This window comes from Coregonus clupeaformis, chromosome 28, assembly GCF_020615455.1.
Source record: "Coregonus clupeaformis isolate EN_2021a chromosome 28, ASM2061545v1, whole genome shotgun sequence".
Classification (NCBI taxonomy): Eukaryota; Metazoa; Chordata; class Actinopteri; order Salmoniformes; family Salmonidae; genus Coregonus; species Coregonus clupeaformis.
The window spans coordinates 30,506,828-30,527,515 of NC_059219.1; the positions used below are offsets into that span (position 1 = coordinate 30,506,828).

The 20,688-nt window shown below is 44.0% G+C and overlaps 1 protein-coding gene across 2 annotated transcripts; it reads left to right on the forward strand.

Annotated features, from left to right (window-relative positions):
- The first annotated feature begins 1,594 nt into the window (after positions 1–1,594).
- LOC121543601 (guanine nucleotide-binding protein G(i) subunit alpha-1) lies at positions 1,595–20,284 on the forward strand. 2 transcript variants are annotated; one of them, XM_041853610.2, is made up of 9 exons: positions 1,595–2,060; positions 13,245–13,287; positions 14,027–14,168; positions 14,453–14,610; positions 16,020–16,148; positions 17,266–17,395; positions 17,767–17,920; positions 18,614–18,834; positions 19,414–20,284. In XM_041853610.2, exons 1-8 carry the CDS (start codon positions 1,943–1,945, stop codon positions 18,802–18,804), a joined length of 1,065 nt encoding a protein of 354 aa, XP_041709544.1. In that variant the 5' UTR covers positions 1,595–1,942; the 3' UTR covers positions 18,805–18,834; positions 19,414–20,284. The 2 variants fall into 2 exon arrangements, with proteins under 2 accessions (XP_041709544.1, XP_041709545.1); XM_041853611.2 differs by lacking the exon at positions 1,595–2,060 and adding an exon at positions 3,063–3,213.
- The last annotated feature ends 404 nt before the right edge of the window (positions 20,285–20,688 follow it).

Here is a 20,688-nt window from a genome sequence, read left to right on the forward strand (position 1 = left end):
TGGCACGGATACCTTCCCACAGCAGGTCTTGGGGAGACCTCTGACAATCAGCACCTTCCTGAAAGCAGCCACTGGCCCGATCTCTCTGACCAGGCTCACCATCTCCTTCACCACATCTTCCTGGCTCTTCTGTAAGACAGACAGACCACAGGTCTGCAACTGGACACGGACATTTATAAGATTCACTTTTCTTCCGATTCGAAAACGAAGAAAATATTGCCAAGAACAGATTAGTTGAAAAATGGGTGCTGGCGCTTTCCATTAGCCAAGCTGTAACGCTGTATGGAGCCATCACATACCACGTTACAATTCTGTAGCTACCTCTTCTACTCTCCTCAGCACCTGACCTGTGGCTGTGGTCACAAAGGGAAATCTGTTTATAGGAAACCATTAGAAAAGCAGGGGTCACCACCATTATTTTGCATGTACTCCTAAACATCGCCATTTGAAAGTGAAATGTTATGTAAAAGGCATGCAGGAAATGTTCCCTGGCTGCACCAACCTGGGCCCAGTTTCCCAAAAGCATCTTAAGGCCAAGGTTACAGCAGGAACCAGGTGCTGCAAATCAACAGTAATCACTATTATATGATCAAATTGAACTCGGTGTGGATTGATACTATTTGCTGGAATTTTTACAGAGAACCTATACAGCTTCTCCTTGGTTAAAGGTGTAAAACATTGATAAATATTCAAACCTTAGCTATTTTGAAAATAAGTAGATTCCTTACCTGGTTATTCAAGTTCATGCCATTCCACTTTCATGCAAGGCTATAATTTTACTATGGAGAACCTCACACACACTCTTCCTTCTGAGTTGTTTCATTGGGCCACTAATTTAGTGCAGACCACAGGCGGCCGGTGGCACCTTAATTGGGGAGGATGGCTGTAAAGGAATAAATGGAATGGTATCAAACACACGTGTCTTTGATACCATTCCATTCACTCCATTCCAGCCATTGTTATGAGTAATCCTCCCCTCAGCAGCCTCCTATGATGCAAACTATTCATAAGGTATCTCTATCAGAACGTGGAGATGGGGTTTTTCTATGGAGATTGGTCTTTCCTCTATAAAACCACCAGGTGGCAGAAATAAAACTACAAATCAGGTGTTGCATACCCTTTAGATATTGTTGAATTCTGGGATTAAAAAACGTTTTAATTCATTCTATTTGTACTGTAACTTCTATGTTAACTGTAGGAGTAGGATACTAGAATCAAAGAATAAGGCAGTGGAATAAGAAATCACGTATCCTATAACAACCCTTATGGCTTGATGATGAAAATATATTATAACATCCTAGTAGCCTAAGAATCTGTATGAACCGTATGATATATCTCTAGAGGTCTCTCTTGGGGGTGGATAGCGTGTTTGCCTTGGTTTCCCTATAACGGTGTCAGAAGTAGGATGGTCCCTAAAATATTTTCTACACAGACAAGAAAACAGGACAGTACATTGTTTTCTCATGTGATATGAAATGTCACTTACAGTATTAGGCATTTCCAAAGACCACAATATATTGACTCAAAGGTCAGTCTGAAATTTTGACAGAAAAAAACTGAAACAGGAAGTATTCGTGTAGCCAGCTGGTGGCAATTGTAGTTGAATGAGCAGAGCTCACTGTGGCAGCGTGTGGAGACGGATGCGCTGAGAGAGAGAGATCAATTCGCCGTGGAACTGTTTTCATTTAAAACGAGTTATGCCACGACGCGAGAAATAGTTTACACTGACTGAAAGCATAGGACTATAGTGGATTGAAGAAGCACACTCCTGGTCCTTTTTTTATCTTAAAAAAAAAAGTGTCAATCCAAGCGACCCGATAGCTTTCACACAAGGGCGTGTGTGCGTCTTGGGGAGCAGCGGCTCGCTTTTTAACCCTTGCATGTTGGTACTGTATATATTTGATATTTTTGCATCACTTGGGTTCGAAAGATTTGTTTGAGGATGGGGTGTACCCTGAGCACGGACGATAAGGCGGCGGTGGAGCGTAGTAAAATGATCGACAGGAATTTGCGGGACGACGGGGAGAAAGCCGCAAGAGAGGTCAAGTTACTGCTCCTCGGTAAGGAGAGTGGTTGTCCTTGCTTCGTCCCGCAACGTGACACAGTGTGGGACGAAGCAATGGTTATCCGTGAACTTCACTAACTGTAATATTAGCTGCGATTGCGACATTGTAGCAAAATGTCAAACGCACTATTTACAGTGATAAAAAATTGGTCTGCATACATATGATGGCAACAATTTGAATTGATAATTCTAGCACGATTTCATACAATTCCGCATAGCACACAAGCTGTCGTCATCACGTTTAAAACATTGTCAACTTTTGCATAGACTACCTTGAAATCACAAAGCACATTGGACTGCCTAATAAACAAAAGTTTAAGAATAATTTCCGATTTAGCCTATAGGCAGAACAAAGGTCGTTGTCCACGCTGGCTCATCAGTTCCAGCCTTCGGTGTGTACAAAGTAGCCACCTTTGTTACTCTTGTCCAGCAACACAAATGGTTTCTATAGGCCATATTCATTGGCTTAATCCTCCCAGCATTTGACACCTTGTCGCCTGTCTGCAGCATTGTATTTGAATGCTATGTCCAGCTGATTCAGATTAACTATTCAACAAGTGCATATGATTTTTCCAAATTGGTAATTGGGCCAGAAACTGTATTGCATTTAAATTACATTTAAGGGATAAATAATTGCAATAACTATACTACTATGTTCAAAACATTTTCGTTTGAGACTTCATCACCTTTTTTGCTACTTCAGGCATGGATGTAGGCGATTTATGATTCCGCCATTGCTTAGATAAACATAGGTCTAAATTAAACTTGAGGCTCTTTCTTACCGCTACTCTTTGGTTCGTGCAATAGTGGATGGATTTATCTCTGCGCTTAGCCTACTGCTCAATGTGTTTTACCTAAAATCCATTAAAACCGTGGACATTCCATTGACAAAGAAACGAGGCCATTCCCTGGACAGAAACTAGTGATTGTTTTGAAATACTGCTCTACCATCCACTCCGTAGGGGGAGAGATCTCTAGAGTTGACATGCACCTCATAGAACATTTCCATGTTGAATATGGGTCACCAGGACAGGACGTGTCTTCTCTATAAATGTGGGTATTCTTCACTGATGCCATGAGCAAAAACGGCTGACCTGAAATACCTGTAAAACTGTAGGCCTGGCAGTGGATGGCTGTGAAAGCTTTTGGTGAGGACATTGTCCATGTGTTTCATTTTGTTTTCATGCATTTTTTATTGTTGTGTGAAGAGGATGATGGACCTGCTATTTTCCTCTAGTTGTTGATATTTACGGTTATATGATATCAACATGTCGGCTACAAGTTGCATGACTGTAAGTAGTGGATCACTTTTTAATTGATCATATTGAAGAATATTTACATTTACGTCATTTAGCAGACGCTCTTATCCAGAGCGACTTACAAATTGGTGCATTGACCTTATGATAGCCAGTGGGACAACTACTTTACCAAATAATTAAAATCTTGATCACACATTATCTGGTTGAACAAGTAGGCCTCTTCCTTGTTGTTGAGAGCCTGGGCTGCATTTCTCTGTCTTGCTATGACTGATGAAACAGATTAGAAACAAGTCGGATCATGTACTGTGGTCTTGCTACAGGCTGCAACTTATGTCATCAACTATTCCTTTGAGTGAAATTATAAGGTTTGTGTTCGGTCAATACCTGACCTGTGACGTGAAACCTCTTCTGAAAATGGTCTCTCCCAATATCATATACTGAACAAAAATATAAACGCAACATGTAAAGTGAAATTTTCCAGCTTTTCTCTAAAATGTTGTGCACACATTTGTTTACATCCCTGTTAGTGAGCATTTCTCCTTTGCCAAGATAATCCATCCATCTGACAGGTGTGGGATATCAGGGTGGCAGGTAGCTTAGTGGGTAAGAGCGTTGTGCCAGTAACCGAAAGGTCGCTGGTTCTAATCCCCGGGCCGACTAGGTGAAAAATCTGTCGATGTGCCCTTAAGCAAGGCCTTAACCCTAAATGCTCCTGTAAGTCGCTCTGGATAAGAGCGTCTGCAAAATGTAAATGTAATCAGGAAGCTGAATAAACAGCAGGATCATTACACAGATGCACCTTGTTCTGGGGACAATAAAAGGCCTCTCTAAAATATGTAGTTTTGTCACACAACACAATGCCACAGATGTCTCAAGTTTTGAGGGAGCGTGCAAGTGGCATGCCGACTGCAGGAATGTTCACCAGAGTTGTTGCCAGATAATTTAATGTTCATTTCTCTACCATAAGCTGCTTCCAACGTCGTTTTAGAGAATTTGGCAGTACGTCTAACCAGCCTCACAATCGCAGACCACGTTCTTCACCTGCAGGATCGTCTGAGTCCAGCCACCCGGACAACTGATGAAACTGTGGGTTTGTACAACCAAAGAATTTCTGCACAAACTGTCGGAAACCATCTCAGGGAAGCTCATCTGCGTACTCGTCATCCTCACCACTTGACCTGACTGCAGTTTGGCGTCGTAACCAACTTCATGCTGGAAAAGTGTGCTCTTCATGGATTAATCCTGGTTTCAACTGTTCCGGGCAGATGACAGACAACGTGTATGGCGTTGTGTGGGCGAGCGGTTTGCTGATGTCAACTTGTGAACAGAGTGCCCCATGGTGGCGGTGGGGTTATAGTATGGGCAGGCATAAGCTTACGGACAACGAACACAGTTGCCTTTTATCAATGACAATTTGAATGCGCAGAGAAACTGTGATGAGGTCCTGAGGCCCATTGTTGTGCCATTCATCCACCGCCATCAACTCATGTTTCAGCATGATAATGGGCGGCAGGTAGCTTAGTGCTTAAGAGCGTTGTGCCAGTAACCGAAAGGTCGTTGGTTCTAATCCTTGAGCCGACTAGGTGAAAAATCTGTCAGTGCCCTTGAGCAAGGCACTTAACCCTAATTGCTCCTGTAAGTCGCTCTGGATAAGAGCGTCTGCTAAATGACTAAAATGTAAATAAAGCATGGCCCCATGTCGCAAGGATCTGTACACAATTCCTGGAAGCTGAAAATGTCCCAGTTCTTCCATGGCCTGCATACTCACCAGACGTGTCACCCATTGAGCATGTTTGGGATACTCTGGATTGACGTGAACGAACGACCGCATGTTCCAGTTCCCGCCAATATCCAGCAACTTCGCACAGCCATTGAAGAGGAGTGGGACAACATTCCACAGGCCACAATCAACAGCCTGATCAATTCTATGCAAAGGAGATGTCACGCGCTTCATGAGGCAAATGGTGGTACTGACTGGTTATCTGATCCACGCCCCTACCTTTAAAAAAAAAAAAGGTGTCTGTGACCAACAGATGCATATCTTTATTCCCAGTCATGTGAAATCCATAGATTAGGGCCCAATGAATTTATTTCAATTGACATGATTTCCTTATGAACTGTAACTCAGTAAAATCTTAGAAATTGCTGCATGTTGCGTTATCTATTTATGTTCAGTGTATTAATAAAAAAATAAAACAAAGGTCTCTCCCAATATCATATATATATATACACTACCAGTCAAAAGTTTGGACACACCTACTCATTCAAGGGTTTCCTTTATTTTTATTATTTTTTACATTGTAGTATAATAGTGAAGACGTCAAACTATTAAATAACACATATGGAATCATGTAGTAACCAAAAGTGTTAAACAAATTTGCCTTGATGACAGCTTTGCACACTCTTGGCATTCTCTCAACCAGTTTCATGAGGTAGTCACCTGGTATGCATTTCAATTAACAGGTGTGCCTTCTTAAAAGTTAATTTGTGTAATTTCTTTCCTCCTTAATGTGTTTGTGCCAATCAGTTGTGTTGTGACAAGGTAGGGGGGTATACAGAAGATAGCCCTATTTGGTAAAAGACCAAGTCCATATTATGGCAAGAACAGCTCAAATAAGCAAAGAAAACAACAGTCCATCATTACTTTAAGACATGAAGGTCAGTCAATACGGAAAATGTAAAGAACTTTGGACGTTTCTTCAAGTGCAGTCGCAAAAACCATCAAGCGCTATGATGAAACTGGCTCTCATGAGGACCAGCACAGGAATGGAAGACCCAGAGTTACCTCTGCTGCAGAGGATAAGTTAATTTGAGTTACCAGCCTCAGAAATTGCAGCCCAAATAAATGCTTCACAGAGTTCAAGTCACTGACACTTCTCAACATCAACTGTTCAGAGGGGACTGTGTGAATCAGGCCTTCATAGTCTAATTGCTGTAAAGAAACCACTACCAAGGGAGAAGGGGAAGAGACCTGCTTGGGCCAAGAAACACGAGCAATGGACATTAGACCGGTTGAAGTCTGTCCTTTGGCCTGGAGTCCAAATTGGAGATTTTTGGTTCCAACCGCCATGTCTTTGTGAGACGCGGTGTGGGTGAACGGATGATCTCCGCATGTGTAGTTCCCATCGTAAAGCATGGAGGAGAAGGTGTTATGGTGTGGGGGTGCTTTTGATGGTGACACTGTCTGTGATTTATTTATTTGCATTCTGCAGCGATTACGCCATCTGGTTTGGGTTTAGTGGGACTATCATTTGTTTTTCAACAGGACCATTAAAAAAAACATTTTAGTCATTTAGCAGACGCTCTTATCCAGAGCGACTTACAGTTAGTGAGTGCATACATTTTCATACTGCCCCCCCCCCCCCGTGGGAATCGAACCCACAACCCTGGCATTGCAAGCGCCATGCTCTACCAACTGAGCTACACGGGCTACACAATGACCCAACACACCTCCAGGCTGTGTAAGGGCAATTTTACCAAGAAGGAGAGTGATGACGTGGCCTCCACAATCCCCCGATCTCAACCCAATTGAGATAGTTTGGGATGAGTCGGACAGCAGAGTGAAGGAAAAGCAGCCAACAAGTGCTCAGCATATGTGGGAACTCCTTCAAGAGTGTTGGAAAAGCATTCCAGGTTAAGCTGGTTGATAGAATGCCAAGAGTGTGCAAAGCTGTCATCAAGGCAAAGGGTGGCTATTTGAAGAATCTCAAATATAAAATAAATGTTGATTTGTTTAACACTTTTTTTGGTTACTACATGATTCCATATGTGTTCATAGTTTTGATGTCTTCACTATTATTCTACAATGTAGAAAATAGTAAAAATAAAGAAAAACCCTTGAATGAGTAGGTGTCCAAACTTTTGACTGGTACTGTATATACCCATATATATACCAATAGGTGCTATGTTACATACTGCTGCTTCGGTTGTTGATCTTGCTGTCAGAGGCCGACGTGAGTAAGGTCTTAATCAGGTCACAGTCGCAAGGCCGCGGGTCCGGACGGTATTCCAGGGCACGTTCTCAGAGAATGCGCAGACCAGCTGGCAGACATGGGCCCTCAAACCCTCACTGCTTGGTATAGCAATAGCACCGCCCTCGATCACATGGCGCTATAGAGAGTGGTGCAGACAGCCCAGTACATCACAGGGGCCGAGCTCCCTGCCATCCAGGACCTCCATAAAAGGCGGTGTGGAAGGAAGGCCCGGGAAAATCATTAGAGACTCCAGCCACCCAAGCCATAGACTGTTCTCATCAAGTCTGACACCAACAGACTCCTGAACAGCTTCTATCCCCAAGCCATAAGACTGCTAAATAGCTAACAAAATGGATACGCGGACTATCTGAGTTGACCCCTGTCTATGCACACTCACAGGACTCTGCAAACTAACACTCCAACACACACACACATTTATATGGACTCTACACACACGCGCACACACACTCGCATACAATCAAAATGTACACTGCTGCTACTCTGTTTATCATATATCCTGATGCCTAGTCACCTTACTCCTATAGTAGTAGTAGTCGTCGTCGTCTGTGGACTTTATGTCGGTTGGCAACCAACTTTAAGGTGCATTACCACTACTAACTGGACTGGAGTGTGGGCCGCAGTTCATCTTTCAATCACCCACGTGGGTATATGCTCCTAAAAACCAATGACAAGATGGGAGAGGTGGGACTTGCAGCGCGTCATAATAGAACCAACTTCTATTTTAGTGCCTGGCTAGGCAGAGGCTTGTTGACGCGCGTGAGCAGTTTAGATGAAATGATTGAGTAACATTTATTTTGCAACGCAAGCATTGTGGGCCGCATGTTAGAGCTTGCAAGAAAGGCATTTCACTGTACTTGTGCGCGTGACATTTAAACTTGTTTACGCATTGGCACCCTGACCTGCTTCCTGTGTCAGCCATTCAGGTTGGTAAGCAGGTAACACACCTAGCCTCGTCAGATGACAGAGAGCCATGCTAATTGGGGAGCTAGGGGCAGGAGGAAGGAATGTTCTAGATCAGGTCTAAACCCTAACAACACTCATTATAAATTGAGGTGGTGTACTCATGGAGAGGAGTAAGATGATTGGTTGCTGTTTGTTTACCTATTAGTCTTTTCAATGACTATACTTCTATCACAAAAGTCTCAATTCCTCTCAAATCTGCCTCCTAGCCGCCCCACTAAAACATACTTTGTTGAATTACAGCCTGGTCAAGAGGTCACAACCATATCAGTGACGCTGATGATGTATACATCAGTACAGACAGCACCTCAGAAATGGTGGTGAATATTGACTATTAATCACTTCAAGGACACCAACCGTCAAACATCCATGTTTTACATTGGGTGGAGTTGACGGGATGACCCTGTCCATGCCTGTGCTGTGAGCTTGATGGGTGGTGGCATACTGTAGCACGCACACACATAAACATAAAACAATTGTTGTTTCATTAATTTGCATGAGGAGTGCTTTGAATATTTCTGGGTGTATGCTGTCAAGTCTGTACAAGCAACATCTTGTCTTGTCTATAGTAGGTCTACTAGAGCCAACCACATTGGTGTCGAGGATTCTGTAGGTGGTCTATGTTAAGTATTATGGGTAGTACTTTATTTTATGGTACTAATGCTTCCACTTGTATTTCCCAGATGTTTGATAGGACATTGTGTAAGGGTCTTTCTTGTACTTAGTTCAAATAGTTCAACACAAATGGTAAATACCTGGTACCAAATTTATAGTAATAACTCTCAAATCAACAAACAAGCAATACCTAGGTTATCACTAGTTGCTATTTTACCATGTCATTTCTCACATCTGGTGATCTATGTAGGTCTACTGTAAACTAAAGTGCTACTGAATTATGAGGAATTCAATAGCTTCCACTTCTCCAGCACCGTCCCATTACACCTACTACTGTTACTGGTATCTTCCAGGAAAGCATCGGCCTGCATGGAGATTTTGAGGGAACACTATTATCCATTGATCTGGATGTGGGCAGATGAATCCAGCTGATTTAACTACATGACTTCCTGATGGGTAATGCTACTGTAACTTCCTGGGTTCCCTTGTGAGTCACTCACAGGCTCAACAGCTCCCAGTGGGAACGAGAGGAAAAGAGAGGGATGGTGCCAGCTCATGCTCTGTGGCGTCACTAATGTGGTTCATGGAGAGTGAGCCAGGCCCGGCCGTAAGCCCTCTCAGCCCTGTCCCCCTGTCCCTCTCAGCCCTGTCCCCCTGTCCCTCTCTCCCTGCTTACCAGGACAGCCCAGCCTGGCCAGAGGACTGTATGCCCTGGCCAGCCTAACTGAATCCCAGGCAGGACAGGCCCTGGCCAGCCTAACTGAACCCCAGGCAGGACAGGCCCTGGTTCTTCTGGTGACCCAGACGGATAACCCCTTGGCTCATTAGATCTGAAAGCCCTCCTCAACTCCATGACAGGCGGAGAGACTGGGCTCTGAGAGAGGGAGGAACTCCAAAAGCTATTCTCCCCACCCTGGTATTATATAAAAGCTCCAACTAAATCATCATTAAGATTAAAATGTAACAGAGCTGTAATTTGGAATGAAGACTTGATTGTAGCCAATCCTACCACAGCACTTTGTAAAGCGTTCCCTCATTGTCGACATGCATTCCATCCATGTCCTATTTTACTCTCTGTGGAAAACCACCTTGGGGGAAGTTCTGGGAGAGATGGGTTGGATGGTTGGTGGGCTTTAGAAGTACTGTTCTATAAACGTCCATTATGTTTGCAGGCCTCTACCATTTTTCTTAAAATACAGTCGTTTCCCAACCGCCCGAAACCAGAAAGCAGCTGCCTCACTGTGGTTTTGGTCTGGCTCTTTGATGGGTGTATCAAATTGTGGGTGGGTAATGTGACTCTGTCTAGCCCAGGCCATGAGGTCCACTTTTCTGGTTTTGCTTTCTCTATTGGCCCATGTGTGTCAAATCAGGGCCATTCTATCAGAGCAGAGGTTAGACTTTATAAAGTTACTGGGGTGGGGCCACACCCCTATGACATAATAATAATAATAATAATAATAATAATAATAATAATAATAATAATAATAATAATAATAATAATAATATGCCATTTAGCAGACGCTTTTATCCAAAGCGACTTACAGTCATGCGTGCATACATTTTTGTGTATGGGTGGTCCCGGGGATCGAACCCACTACCTTGGCGTTACAAGCGCCGTGCTCTACCAGTTGAGCTACAGAGGACCACACATCACTAGAGTTGAAGGACAGAGTAAGGTCAGTTAGGCAAACACTCTCCAGTCTGGACTGACTTAAAGAAATGTAGTAAGGGAACAGTACCTTGGCGATATCATCCAATAATATCTTACTATGACTTGCTAGCATACATTTTGTTGACCCTATGCAGGGTTTTGTGTTCCATATTGAGAAATCAAGTGTGTCAGTCAGACAGTAAAACATATCTAGATGGAGGGCTCAGTGAACACACAACGGTCTGTCTGTAAGGAGGGTATATTTCTTCTAGATTGAGAGGCAGGCAGCCAGTGTGTGGTAGGGAGTGGAGTGCTGTGTAATGTCGCTGCCTTGGCACTGAGGCCCTTAGCAGAAGGAGGGAGGTGACTTTACCTGCTGCCAATGCAGTGTCTGTGTATGGGTTTGTGTGTGCACTCACATGTGTTTTTGTGTGTGTGTTACAGTGCACGTGTGTCTGCTGTCTCGCAGTCCCTCTGGGGTTCATAGTGGCGCGTGTGACTGTTTGGCTCCAGAGCAATGAGACGTGTTAGTCCTCTCCTCTCTGGGGCCGTGGCCACAGCGGTGACATGTAATTAAAACAATTTGTCCTCCGGTGAAAGCCATTCCAATTAGGTTGAACAGTAGGAGGTACCTGCCTGGCTTGCACACTGTTAAAACACACACACACACTGTATCAGCATGCTCTAAGGCTCTGGAGAAAGGCTTGTCCACAGGAATTCGCTTCTACATGTTGGTTTCAGGTTCTCTTCTGCTTTAGGGAAAGTTCCAGGCCCCTAAGTTTCACTTGCCACAGCGAGAAGCCCTAACGTAGTGTGTGGCGTGCATGTGCTCATTGTCTTGCTGTAATGCAATGCTAGCTGGGTCTTGTGAGATGGGAAGATTGGACTAGCTTCCTCCTGCCAACTCAGATGGGTTTAAGTGCAGACTTTAATCACACTAGTAACAACAACATTGTATTAAAATGTTATATAATATTTTGGAAATTGTATTTTATTGCATAGCAATGACGTTTGTAATTACACAACATAAATTGGGACTTTCTCATTCCACTTGTACATTAACAAAAACGACTGAACTTCTATAGAATTACAAAGTAATACTAATGACTAAAGTATAGACTGTGACATGGCTACAGTTTCCCTTTTTTTGACTGTGTTTATGGTGTCCGAGCTGAGCAACCTCTATGGGAAGGGTCTTAGCAAGCCCACGAAACAAGTGAAAAGAACATGAGTTTGTTTACAGGGACAACTCAGACTGTCCCTGAGTGGAAACGTCCACCGGTGGGTTTTACTTCAAGGAGGAGGGGCCTGTCTTAGTCAATCACCATGACACATCCTCTACTTATGCATTATGGGGAAATTGCGTGCATTATGAGGAAATGTTGTGCATTATGGGGACATTGCGTGCGTTGTGGGGACATTGCGTGCGTTGTGGGGACATTGCGTGCCTTGTGGGGACATTGCGTGCGTTGTGGGGACATTGCGTGCATTATGGGGACATTTGCATATCAATAATACATGCCCTGGCTATGGAGATGAGCCATCACTACACAATTGCCACCAACCCTCCTCAGGTGACCATGTGGCGAGCGCTGAGATGTCTTTGGTAATGGGCCCGGTTGCCATGGAAGTGTGACGTGTGTGTGTGTGTGATGGAAGCACGGAGCCCCTAGCAGCAGCTAGGCCCAAGCAATGCTTGTTCTGTGTTCCCTGCCTCTCTCATAGGAGTATTGCCATGTCAATCACCTCTCCGCCTCACACTCATTGGCTGCTAGCGTAGTGTCCACCCTCCCGGCTCTTGTCCTCGTGTGAGAGTTTTACACAGCCTATCGGTCAGTAATGTGTAATTCAATATAGAGGGCTTGTACCACCTTGAAGTAACACAATATGTGCTCAGAGGCCCTTTATGGCAAACCCTGGTTAGAACTGGTGATCGTTGTTTTTCTGGTGGTATATCAGAGCTGACAAACTAACTCATTAATGTACAAAGACCCAATGACCAGATATTGACTGGTTGATAGCAGCGTTGTGTTGATAGTGTGTTAGTGGTTGCTGGGGACTACTGCAGCTGCATGCTTCATTGCTGTTAATGAAGATGATGAGGACTGTACTGCCTGTGATTTGGCCTTTGCTATAATACTGAGGGCCACAATGTATTCACCTCTGTCCCTTCACTCTACTCCCATCCCAACACACTCACACACATCACTCTGCACTCTCTGAATGTCTACGGTGCTTTGCTATGGTGCTCTTCATTCAGTGAGTCTTGCGATGCTGCCTGGGATGGGGTCGTTGGTTCCGCTGCAGTAGATGGTTCCATAATGCTGTGTAAGTGCTGCCGTTGAAATGTGCCGATAAAGGGAGTCGTGGGGAGGGTCTGTATCGACCGAATGGCTGCAGAGCGATGCTGTGGCTCAAAGACGTCAATACAGAAACACAGGAAGGGAAATGATCAGTGTTCTCCACTATGGTCCATTTCAAAAGGGGTTGGATAATGGCCTGTAATGAGTAGATCTTTACAATTGCCTTTTCTTTCTCAGTATGTTTGTCAGTGTAATCCCATACCAGGAAATATACATTATGGTCAGTGTTGGCTTGAAATTCCAATGCAGATTCGGAACACATCGCTCTTATCACATAATTGCAATTAGCTAAATATAGGCTTTGACTGGTTTGATAAATGTGTTTCTCTCTTTCAGGTGCTGGTGAGTCGGGGAAGAGCACAATAGTCAAGCAGATGAAGTGAGTGTCTGTTCCTTCCATTCTTCCAAATGCCACACAATCAAAGCAAAGCATTGTTTTTGCCCTTCTGTGGGGACAGTTCTCAGAAATTAGTCATTGTTATTGTCCTAGTGCCCCATTCAATTCAGATGGTGTAAACATTGTTACCTGGGTAGTGTTGTTGTTATCAATGTTCATTTTTCCCCCTGTCATTTTATGAGGGAAGGGTTGCCATGGGGTTGGGGGTTATTGGTCTGGTATTTTTCTGTCTATATATTATGTTCTAAAAAACAGAAAGTGTTGTTGTGTTGCTCCATGTTCCTCATGGTGACTGTCTGTGGTGTTGCTCCATGTTCCTCATGGTGACTGTCTGTGTTGTGTTGCTCCATGTTCCTCATGGTGACTGACTGTGTTGTGTTGCTCCATGTCCTCATGGTGACTGTCTGTGGTGTTGCTCCATGTTCCTCATGGTGACTGTCTGTGGTGTTGCTCCATGTCCTCATGGTGACTGACTGTGTTGTGTTGCTCCATGTTCCTCATGGTGACTGACTGTTGTGTTGCTCCATGTTCCTCATGGTGACTGACTGTGTTGTGTTGCTCCATGTCCTCATGGTGACTGTCTGTGGTGTTGATCCATGTTCCTCATGGTGACTGACTGTGTTGTGTTGCTCCATGTTACTCATGGTGACTGACTGTGTTGTGTTGCTCCATGTTCCTCATGGTGACTGACTGTGTAGTTGTCCTTCTTCCTGTGTGTCAGGATCATCCACGAGGCAGGCTACTCGGAGGAGGAGTGTAAACAGTACAGGGCTGTGGTCTACAGCAACACCATCCAGTCCATCATCGCCATCATCAGAGCCATGGGACGACTCAAGATCGACTTTGGAGATGCAGCCAGAGCCGTGAGTGGGCTAGAGTTGATGATGATGATGGATTGCATTTATCAAAGCCATCTGACTAAAACTATTATCACCTAACTCACCCGATCATGTTCAATACTATTGATGAAATGGCAGTATTATTAATGCTAATGATGGTAGGGATGATTTTGACAGTATAACTGATATTGATGATTTGATGGTAATGGTGATGATTTCAATGATAGTAGTGATGGTAGTGCTGGCAGTGATGATTGTGATCAGAGTGTTGATAGGGATGGTTGTACTGACAGACTGCTCTCTCCCAGGATGATGCGAGACAGCTGTTTGTGCTGGCAGGGTCGACAGAGGAAGGCTTCATGACGGCAGAACTGGCCGGGGTCATCAAACGCCTGTGGAAGGACGGAGGGGTACAGGCCTGCTTCAGCCGCTCACGAGAGTACCAGCTCAACGACTCGGCAGCATAGTGAGTCACACACACACACACACCACCTTGTCCTGCTCACACAGTCTGCTCAACTTGGTCTGAAACACATACAACCAGCTCCTGCGGTTCCTCTTCCTCCCTAATTCTCTTCTGCCTGAAGTAAATAAATTATCATTCCTATATCCGAAATAACCAAAGGCCTTGAGTAGTCCATTTATTACAGAGGCACCCACCCACTCTCTGGCAGACATGTCTCTACTCCCTACAGTCCAGTCCACTGACTTTTACAATACTTGGTGTTTGAACCTTGAGTGAGACTGTCAATATTTGTTTTGTGTGGGAGTGTCACCCCTGTAGCAAGACTGTAACACACAGGCTGCAGTGTCTGCCGAGTCTTTGACCTTAACCATTTAGTGCATGTAGCTGTCTAACAGCAGATTGCCCAGGGTTGTTGTGTTTACCAAACCCTGGTAGAAAAAAAACACTGACAGTAGCGCTAGAAAGCATATCCAAATCCCGTTCAGTCAGTGGGCAGTGTTTGAGCTCTAAACCCCCTCGGTTCAGTTGTTTTTCCTGAAGTGGTTGTTCTTTTTTCGTATGCATTGTGCAAGAGCCTTTCCATTAGCCAGTGAAGTCACCAGAGGGGCAACCCCTGCGGTGTGTCATGAGAAACCCCTCCACCTTGTTTTGCAACAGAACAGACGTCACTGATTGGCTCTCTGGCCTCTGGTGCCACAACTGCTGTCCATTTCCAAATAAAAACCCAGAATCCTTTTGGCCAAGGCTACCTCACACACACACACAGACCAGCGTCACATGGTCACGTAGCTTCCCGACGGGCCTCAACAGCTAGGCTGCTGACCCCGATTTCTGCTGTTTGTTTGGGTTGAAACACCAGTGCTGCTGAGTCGTGTGTAATTTCTGGTGCCGTAATCTTTTGGAAGATAAATACAGGGGGGGGGGGCAGGCAGTGTGTGTGTGCGTCCCCCCCACTCCGGACCCATGTCCCGGGTGTCTCTGTCTGTCTGGGTCCTGAGACTCCAAACAAGTCCAGAACTGAGCCCTATGTGGACAATTTGTGGACAGACTGGCTTAGTGGGACCTTACTTAGCTGGAAGAGACTGGGCAGGCTGGGATAGAGTAATGGATATAGCCCAGGTGGAGCGGATGATGGCTTTTCACCACGCTCATTTATGGCCTGTCTCCTTTTTATCTACACCACCTGGACTGTCTGGGCATTCTGAGGCAACAACAGGAGCACTGATAGTTGGGAGAGAGTGGAAATAATGTCACTTGTTGTTCTCAGTTCAAGAAGTAGAAGCAGACATGGTTCATGGCCAAACAAGATCTGTTTATTATTTGAATAGCTATTGTCCTATTGTTCCATTGAAATATGTGTATTGGATGCATTGACTCCCATCTGAACTCTCTCTCTCCCCATTCTCCAGTTACTTAAACGATTTGGACAGGATATCCCAAGCTACCTATATCCCGACCCAGCAGGATGTCCTGAGGACCAGAGTCAAAACCACAGGCATTGTGGAGACACACTTCACCTTCAAGGACCTCCACTTTAAGTGAGCACTTCCTCCAAATCCCTTTTTAAGTGTAGTCAAATACCATACATTAAATAGGATGACTCAATCTACTTCCCTACTGTGCGTATTGAATCTCTCAAACCCATAGAAATGTCCTTAGTCCAGTGGTTTCATTGTGACTGGATGACAGAGCTGACCATACGACATCAGCAGTGAATCATATCTGTTCTATTCTTCAATTGGCTGATGCCAGAGAGGAAAGGAAAACGGTTGGCTCACTGGTCAATACCCATATTTGCAGTGTTGGGGACTAAATTACACATTCTGGTAGCATATGACCCCAAAGTGATATGTTCTTGCAATTTGTAGTCTATTACATTTCAGATTTGTAGTTTGGATGTAGTGAACTACTTTTTCAAAGTAACTTTAAGTAAACTATATTTTCCTTAAGGGTAGCATTAGTGTAGCTTAACTTCTTCCAGTGTGAAGTAATTGGAAGCTTGGTAAACTATATTTTCAGAGTAGTTTCCCCAACACTGCACATTTGGCTGTTTTCTCACAGCTGTCCCCCACGCCACGTCCAATCGGGTATCAAGCCCTTTAAAAATGCTCGTTCTCATCAGTTTGTTCAGCCAAGCCACTCAGTGCAACTCAGCAGAGAGAACTATGTGGAGCCGTTCCAAAGCAAACCATATCTGAGTACATTGGAGCCCCACAGCCCTCTGTGTGCCTATGGGTGGAAACTGGCTCACAAAGCAGGTGACCTTGGCTTGACTTAATGGGATATACAGCTCAAAGTCCACATTTGTAAGGATATAAAAAAGAATATGTTATTTTAAAATACAAAAACGTTGAAAGTAACAAAGTTCATACCCTCCCTTCTAAATATTTTTATTCTGTGTTGAGCATTTCTATTGTATACCATCTCTCCACAACACAGAAAAGCCTCCACAAAAAGAAAAGTTCATGTATTCTCTCTCATTTCCACCTGGTGGCCTGTTTAACCAACTAACACTTAAACCCAAAGCCTCAGGCCACAGATGTACATTTTCCCTAGTGGCCAATGTCCAGTAAAGTTGTTTGTGTTGTGTGCTACGTGCCTGGAAACATGCTCCGTTTACATTGTCTGGTGCATTATCCGCCACTTATTCCTCAGGATGTTTGATGTTGGAGGTCAGAGGTCAGAGAGGAAGAAGTGGATCCACTGCTTCGAGGGCGTCACTGCCATCATCTTCTGTGTGGCGCTCAGCGACTATGACCTGGTGCTGGCTGAGGATGAGGAGATGGTGAGTTCCTGTCCAACCATGGACATTAAATAAGAGTACATGTATATTTGTATGAAACCAGTCCTGAACAAAAAAATGTGTTCTCAATAGAATATTTACATTGAACATGCATTTTAGTCCTGGACTAAGATTACCTCTGGGTCTGTGAAACTGTTTCTGGGTATATCTCGATAGTCTAAAGAGGCTTTCTCTCCTCAACTCCTTTCCTTTATCTGCATTGATCTGAAAACATAGGATAAAGCAAAAATGGTGGACGTCCTAGCAGGTGTTTGCTTTCACCTGTGCCGTTTTTCCAGATCAGTGCAGATGAAGGCCTGTAGCTCGAAGCCCCAGAAAAACCATTGTTCAATGTTGCAGTCTTCTCTCCCCAGAACCGGATGCATGAGAGCATGAAGCTGTTTGACTCCATCTGTAACAACAAGTGGTTCACAGACACCTCGATCATCCTCTTCCTCAACAAGAAGGACCTGTTTGAGGAGAAGATCAAGAAGAGTCCTCTCACTATCTGTTACCCAGAATACGCAGGTACAGTAACAGCCAGCCAGCCATGGTAGACTGTCTATAGAATGATTGGGAAGAACTGTGTGATGTATGAATGGAGTTGTTTGTATATTTTCTGTGATTTCTTTGTCATTTGCACACCTGAACAAATATAATTGAATGTCTACATGAGTGGAAAGAGGATCTCAAATAAACCTATAGCTCTGGAAATATACTGTAGTTACTGAACATATGGAGATGGTATGTTTCACAGCATCGGTGTTGTGACAGGAAACGTTCAACAGACATTAGTCACTTTTACCTTTTAAAGAGACCAATGAGAACAAAACAAATAGCGGAAAGCCAAGAGGCAGGATACAGTGTTTCTCTGTCACCTATTCCTCCATAATACCACAGGGGGGATATCCCATTTCAACACAATTCCCATGAGGTCACTTCCTGTGGAATTCTGTTGTCTAAACTGGGGAGAATAACAAATTGATGTTTGTCTCATGGTTGGTTCACTGTTTTATTTTGTATGGATGGCAGATATGTTTGTTGTATATGTATGGTCTTAACTATGAGACAAATTCTAACTTGCACTTCAGTTGAATTCTCACTTAGCCTCCTATTGACATATATTCATGACTTTGTGAGAATGACTGAAGTAGATGTTGAGATTCCCCCCTTATGAGGAAAATCATGAGAAATGTGGTGTTTTTCTTGTCTTGCGGCCAGGCTCCAACACGTACGAGGAGGCTGCAGCCTACATCCAGTGTCAGTTTGAGGACCTGAACAAGAGGAAGGACACCAAGGAGATCTACACCCACTTCACCTGCGCCACCGACACCAAGAACGTGCAGTTTGTCTTCGACGCCGTCACCGACGTCATCATCAAGAACAACCTGAAGGACTGTGGACTCTTCTAAGACCTAGATTTGATCGATGGAAGTTTTCTGGTGAGCCCACCTTTTTTTTTCGTTCCCTTCCTCTGTCGATCTTTCCCTCTCTCTCCCTTCTCATCGCTTCTCCTTGTGCAACACAGGCAGCCGTATTGTCCACATTACCAGTGTGCTAGACTAGTATGCTAGCTTTCCCAGATGTTGAGAGTTATCCACAAAAGCTCTTGTTGTCGTTTGTCACGTGTATCTCTACCTCCTGACTATTGGCATCCAACTTCAAACGTTTTAAAATCAGTTGACGTGTTTGAATTGTTCCAAGTTGCGCTGCTTCCAAGGCTGCCTTGGAGATGCAGTTTAATCCTTTCATAATCAAATTGTGTAATCTAATCAGCTGAAATCAAGGCCCTCTTTATTCGGGAGCCTAATTCGATTTTCTGCTCCGTTAAGATGTTTGGGAGATGATAATGTCATGGTCAAACAATATTTTCAGGATATTTTCATGGAACGGCCTTTGTACCGCCAAGCAGACAATAAGATCTAATGGTGTCTCTTTCTGTATGTCTCTCTCTCTCTCTCTCTCTCTCTCTCTCCTCCCTCTCCCTCTCTCCCTCTCCCTCTCCCTCTCTCTCTCTCTAGGCAGCGAAAAGCCAGCATAATGTGCATTTTCGGGGAGAAGATCACAAGAATGGGGAGAATCAATTATGGACCATTGCTGTACTATGTGCCACTTTTAACGAATGTATTTATGTTTTTGTCTTGGAACATTTTGAATTAGTGTTTAAACATTTCTGTAGGATGTTTGTATCATTTGTAAAACAATTTTCACACATTCTTCTTTGGAAGAAGCTTGTTTTATTTTGTTTGTTCTTTTTTAAGCCCTCTCTGGAAAAGGAAACTTGCCTTTTGGTGGAAATATTCCTTTTCTCCCTCCCCAATTGTTTTGGGGAAAAGGATTTGATTTGAGCTCAGTTTGTTGGTACTTGTGCCTTTGCATGCCTTTTTCTCTGCGGTCTCTTGACAAATTTCTTTTTTTTTTTGCCTGCTGAAATCGTTCCAACATAAAAGGTGAAATGTTTCCTTTTTTTCTTATGTGCACATTCCCGGCCAATTTAGTGGCGGGATTCCCCATGGTCCAAAGGGGCGATGGTGACCAACACAGCTCCGCCCACAGGCTGTCCCATACTAATGTGTACCTGTACCTGGAAAGGGATGCGGTTTTTAACAGTACACCATATCCAATGTGTATCCAATGAGAACACTAGCTAGGTCAAGGAGCTTACACTATGCTGCAGAATGAAAGAATAGCTAAACTGGAGTCATATTTTACTGTATATTTTAAGATTTATTTAAGGAGGATTCGGGGACTTGGTCTCTGCGATCACTGCAGAATCACAATTGTAAAGCGAAGTCAAAATGGATGGGGAGCAAACACATGGTTATGGTCTGTAACCTTCAAGAAACTGCCACAGCTGTCTGTGTGTGTTCTCCAACAGATGGGGAGCCTTTGTAGACTCATTCCCATATTTTGCTAATAAAAACCCTTTACAAACCATTCAGTGAAGCTGTGGCTTCTTCACTCCTCTCCTGAGTTACAGTTGGTGAAAAGGGGGAGGGAGTTAACTTACAGCAGGTGAGTTTGAGCATTTCCTCTATTCATCCTCATGTATTCATCCTTATGTCATGTATTCATCCTTGTGTCATGTATTCATCCTTGTGTCATGTATTCATCCTTATGTCATGTAGTTATCCTTATGTCATGTAGTCATCCTTATGTCATCTTCATTTTTATGTCTTACCATCCTGTTTATTTATGCCATGGCGATGTCACACTGATGTCACATGCTGACTGGCTGCCATGCCCAGTTAGCTGGGGAAAACCCCAAAATGAATCCTTCGGTTTCGCTTTTGTTT